General features: G+C 33.6%; 1 protein-coding gene across 1 annotated transcript in view; it reads right to left on the minus strand.

Annotated features, from left to right (window-relative positions):
* The window catches only part of LOC109841483 (calcium-dependent protein kinase 27-like), a 14,264-nt gene extending 10,907 nt beyond the window's left edge, over positions 1–3,357 (minus strand). Inside the window, exon 1 of the mRNA XM_020410453.1 lies at positions 3,304–3,357. Coding sequence (XP_020266042.1) covers positions 3,304–3,357 — 54 coding nt within the window. The remainder of the gene's footprint in view (positions 1–3,303) is intronic.

Genomic DNA, 6,118 nt, shown 5'->3' on the forward strand with positions numbered 1-6,118 from the left:
CGGTCTTCAAGAGGTCGCGGGAAAATAGGGGGCGGGAAGTGGGACTGAGGGGTGATTTGGTCATTTCGGGTAGGTTCTGGTCGGGTTGATGTGTGAAAAAGAGATTTGGGGTAAATTGCAAATAACCTCGTCATCTATAAACTTCATAGCAGGTAACCCCTTTACTCATTTATTAGAGGCTTTTAACTGCATTTAATTTAAATACCCAATGGTTTCTGCTATGTTGCGCTTGTATATCCTCACTTGGTTATCGCATCAGTTATATACCCTAAAAGGTTTAGAGATTTAAGTGCAATTTTTAAAACTATAGAGATTTAAGTGTAAGTTTTAAAAACTCGAGGATATTAGATATACACGAGACAAAACAAGTGAGGGTATATAAGTGCAAAGAAAAAGAAAACATAGGATATTTAAGGTCAATTAAAGATTTTATTAGAAAGATAAATTACATGTCTCAGTCCTTTACATCATGAACTCAAAGGAGCTACGTGGTATTAAATTGGGAAGAGTGCGTATAAATAAAGTGGGTTATCTTCAGTTTACCCTTAAAAAAATTTCTAGCTTAAAAAAAAGGTGATTTTCTGGTGCTGAAAAATATCACGTAATATAAAAAAATGTATGTAATTTAACGATAATTATTGTAAAATCAATAATGTAAAGGACTTCGTTACTTTATATGTACATCTAATGGAAAATTTTCAGTAAAAAATGGCAAAAGAGGTGGGTTCGTTGGTGGACTGTAACTGGGTCTATTGCGGATGCACAGCACAGCAGCCCGTGATCCTTCCACCGCTGAGAGCGGGAGGTTTTCGCTGCTCTGTGAAGCCAGCCTGACGCGGTGCCCTGCCCTTCAAGAAACGAGTGAGCCCAGCCTTCGCTCGGCCCACACGCATCACTGCCCAACTTGGAACGGGCGGGCCAGCAGAGAGTGCTGCACAACCAGGTCCAGTTACAAGGCCCAACGTTCACGACCACTTAATGCCCCGCTTGGTTACAAGCCCACGCTACTGAGCTCGGCGATCGATGCAGCGTGGGTACAGTAATTTAAAGGACACGATATATTAACAGACAGGCGATGTGGGACTAAATGACTCTCGAAATGCCCGCCTTGTGAGGTGGCTTGGCCAATTTTGGCACCTCAGGCGATGTGGGACTAAATGACTCTCGAAATGCCCGCCTTGTGAGGTGGCTTGGCCAATTTTGGCACCTGACCTTAGCGTTCACGGTTTCTTCTCCAAAATGCCCGCCTTGTGAGGTGGCTTGGCCAATTTTGGCACCTGACCTTAGCGTTCACGGTTTCTTCTCCACAAATATCGAATGCTACCCAGCACGTTCAAATTCCAACTGAAAAGGGGTCTTGATAGCACTCTATTCGGTTTCGTAAGAAGGAAATGTGAAAAGCATGTATGAATATGAAAATAAAAAAAAATGTAACGTTTAACAATAGGTAGGTTAGGTAACAAGCTGATCAGCTAGGTAATAACCAACAAATAGAGTCGTAAAAGTTAAAACATTTACCACTACATAGGTAGGGCCGTAGGGGGCACTAGGGAAAAAGTAAAGTTCAAGAGTCTTCGTCAAAGGAAAATTATCAAATTGATATTCCAATTTGACCTTATTTTTCAACATAGTATTCATTTTTGTCTCAGCGTCCATATGTTATTTTAACTTGTACCCAAATGACAAATAATAATGGAGCCTCTTTGTCACTAGTGGCGAGAATTCTGCCCAACTATACCTTTTTTTATAATTATTTCCAACCCGACCATCTTCATTCAAGTCGACACCAATTTGAATTAGAATTTAGGTTCTAATTAGAGAAATTTGAAGAAGGAGGGGGCTTTATTGATAAGAGGTAAAGAAAGAGAGGACAATTTTATTAGGTAAAAGAGCGAAAGAAATTTGAACCGGGCAAGATTGAAGGAAAATGAGAGTGTAGATTTAACACTTTTCACTTGATTGTTTATGCATAAAATTAGACTTTATTTTAGAATCTATCTTGATAACCTATGTTTTATTTAATTAGATTGACAGGTTATATATTTTTTTATTTTAAAATAAATTAAAAATAAATTAATTTCTAGATCTAATAAATAGTTATGTAGTGAAATCTCTTGTAATTTCTAGTTTAATTCTCTTGTTCTATCTCATTATTTCTTAATTTCATCAATTGCTATATTTTCTTTCATTTTCTATTTTTTTTTTTACTTTTTCATTTTTGGTCTATCTCTTTATTTCTTAGTTTTATTAGTTGTTATCTTTTCTTTCATTTTCATTTTTTTACTTTGTATTTTCTTTCTAATTCCTTTATCTCTCCATCTTCTTTCTCCTTTTCAACCTATTTTTTTATAATTTATTTTATTTTATTTTCCTCTTTTCTTTTCTTTGTTTGCATTTCTGTTCTCTTCTCTCTCTTTCTTTATAGTTTTCATTTTATTTGCCCTTGTAAAAATTCATAAATCCACTTTCAAACCCTTTTCATAAAAATCTCTTTTTCTAAAACACTTAATTAAAAAAACTCCAACCTAAAAAAAAATGAAAGAACCCCTTCAACACATGCTCGTTCTTATATATAATAAGTTTTTAGCACAATTACTAGGGAGGGAATTGTTTTCTATATATGTATAGCCTATGATGGGCGGGCCAGCATAGAGCACTAGAATATCCAGGCCCAGTTCTTCATTAAAAAAACTCCAACCTAAAAAATGAAAGAAACCCTTCACCACATGCTCATTCTTATATATAATAATAAGTTTTTAGCATAATTACTACGGAGGGAATTGTGCTAGCCTATGATGGGCGGGCCAGCATAGAGCACTACAATATCCAGGCCCAGTTACAAGGCCCACCGTACACAACCGCCTAAAAACCCCGGTCGGTTACACGCCCACGGTACTGAGCTCGGCGGTGGTCGCGTCGTGGGTACCGTACTTTATAGGACAGAGTATATTGATAGATATGCGATGTGGGACTAAATGACACTCGAAATGCCCGCTTTATGAGATGGCTTTGGTACTTCAGCATTCATTTAGTTTCACAAATCTCAATTCCTACCCAACACATCATAATGCCAACTGTAGGGATCTCGATGGCAATCTACCCGGTTTTTTAGGAAGGAAGAGTGATAAGCATGTACGACGAGGAATCAAAATGTAACACATGACACGATAGAAAATCTAAACAGGCTTTGACAACAGGGTTCGGTATTTTCCGAGCACGCTGATTTCGAAAAAGAAAGAACTAGACTCTGGTCATTTAAAATATATTAATAAAATTTATAGTTTTTTTAACCAAAATACATACCTTTGGATTTGATGAACTTGACGGGTCATCACGGTCTCTAACACTCTTGCTCATGTTTTTTAATTGTTGAAATTTTGTGTTCACGGATAATTGAGGGTAAAAAGATTTTATAAGATTTGAGAATGCGCAACTAGCCGTTAAACTAGCCATTAAAAAGTGATGAGTATGGTAGTTAACACCTTTCTATAAATTTGGCATATGTAACCAAACAAAAGAAAAGAAAAACTTGCTATTTCTATAAATTAATGGGCTCATTTCCTTGTTTTGAACCAAACAAGTAAAATACAAAAAACAAGAAAATTGTTACTTTTTGACTTCTCAAAATTTCCCATGTATTTTTTTTAAGAAATACAAGAAAATCTATATTTTTTTTGTTTTTCTTTTCCTATAATTTATAGAAATTGAATCAAACACCCCCTAAGTGACAAACTTATGTGCTAGGTAATATTCTACAAGTAGAGTCTTCGATCACTTACCCTTGTATGTAAACTTCCATCTTATTGATGTTTGTATTTTATACTCTAATATGTTACTATAAGTTGCAGTTTCCATGCACCGATATCTGAACTATTTTTACTTCTCAATTAATTTTGCTTGGATTATTTTTGGCATTGTCTCTATATTTTTTCACTATACCAAAAAACCAAGGTATTTAATGACTAAGTATTACAATTCTAAACTCTAATGGCTAATTGCTATATAATATTCTGAAAATTATTAAAGCAAATGTTCTTATCTAAATCAAATAAATAAATCAGTGGTCTTAAAAGATGTTTCTACCAATAACTTTGTTGTCTTTTGGTCCATTCAGACTCTCACAAATTATTTGATTTTTTTCCCTTAGAGTCTTTCACATTTATTTTGGCATGTTCATTATTTGATTTGATCCTTCAACGTTCATGCATATATTTTATTCTTTTACATCAGTCTTCACATGTTCGTTATTTAATTTGTTCTTTCAATATGTTGTACGGAGCAAACCAGCTTTTTCCTTCTTTCTCCAAATCAGGTGCAACAAGTATGTTCAAAGCAAATCAATTTTTTTTTCAATCACTTTTTTTAGAAATTCTGCATTGATGAGAAAATATTGGTTGTTAAATTGTTAATTAATTATAGGTTAGCTTCAGAAACTTTCCTAACCTTGGAGATGTTTGTATATAAACTACATCAGATATTTTTATTCGAGAAAGTTTCCTTAAACTTTGGAGTGTTTTAACTAGGCCTTTTTCTATTCTTCTAAATCCCCTAAACGTTAGAAGTCTCATTGATCTTTAGATTTTCTCACCAGATGTTACATCTGTAATTGGAAATAACTCAAAATCTTTTTGCAAGGAAGAACTAATAATTCAGTCATTTTCCTTTTAAATACAATACATCCCCTTTCTAAATTAATTTGGATAATCTTCACTACAAAAAAAAGAAAGAGAAACAACTACTTTTAATCATAAATATTAATTATTTAGTGTGTGATTGACATACATTCTAATTCTAACACTCATCGCACCCACGCATAGTACACTCATTCATAGTTTGCACTCAAAGGAAAAAATCATAATCATCCACTAGATGATCAATGGTTGTTATTAAACAATAGTTCGTCCATTGTTTTTTTGTTAGTGGAGAGGAGCTGAATCCTATCTTCTTTGAAGGACATTTTAGTTATTTGCCAATTACAAATAAGAAATCTAGGGAGAAAAAGGCAAGTTTTTCAAATTAAAACAATTGATGAGATTATCTATAATACCCCTAAGTTCCTAGTGTTTTTTTTTAATATCCCACAAATAAATTATTGTATTTTACTAAATATTAGATTTTATATTGATATATAGAGAAATTTTTATGCCTAGGAAGGCACATGAGGAGGAGGAGGAGGAGGAAAAGAAAGAAAAAAAAAGAGGGTAGACATAGACTTCGTGAGACAAAAAAAATTGTAACTATAATTAAACAAATGTAGTGGCTTATTTTAAGCTAATCAGCCTTTAAGTGCCTAAAGGTTTATATGCCCTCACATATTATTAGCAAAACCTACGTACCCTAAAGTTTTTAAAGTTTTATTTAGAAATTCTGCATTGATGAGTAAATATTGGTTGTTAAATTGTTAATTAGTTATAGGTTAGCTTCAGAAACTTTCCTAACCTTGGGGATGTTTGTATATAAACCGCATCAGATATTTTTATTCGAGAAAGTTTTCTTAAACTTTGGAGTATTTTAACTCGGCCTTTTTCTATTCTTCTAAATCCCCTAAACGTTTGAAGTCTCATTGATCTTTAGATTTTCTCACCAGATGTTACATCTGTAATTGGAAATAACTCAAAATCTTTCTGCAAGGAAGAACTAATAATTCAGTCATTTTCCTTTTAAATACAATACATCCCCTTTCTAAATTAATTTGGATAATCTTCACTACAAAAAATAAAAATAAAAATAAAAAATAGAGAAACAACTACTTTTAATCATAAATATTAATTATTTAGTATGTGATTGTCATACATTCTAATTCTAACACTCATCGCACCCTCGCATAGTACACTCATTCATAGTTTGCACTCAAAGAAAAAAAATCATAACCACCCACTAGATGATCAATGGTTGTTATTAAACAATAGTTCGTCCATTGTTTTTTTGTTAGTGGAGAGGAGCTGAATCCTATCTTCTTTGAAGGACATTTTAGTTATTTGCCAATTACAGATAAGAAATCTAGGGAGAAAAAGTTATAAGTTTAGGTAGGTTTTACTAGACTTCCCCAAGTTCAGTGAATTTTTTTGGTTGGTTGGGTTTTTTTGCGGGTGTGGGGGGTTGGGGGGGGGGGGGGGTT

This window comes from Asparagus officinalis, chromosome 1 (genome assembly GCF_001876935.1).
Source record: "Asparagus officinalis chromosome 1, Aspof.V1, whole genome shotgun sequence".
Taxonomy (NCBI): Eukaryota; Viridiplantae; Streptophyta; class Magnoliopsida; order Asparagales; family Asparagaceae; genus Asparagus; species Asparagus officinalis.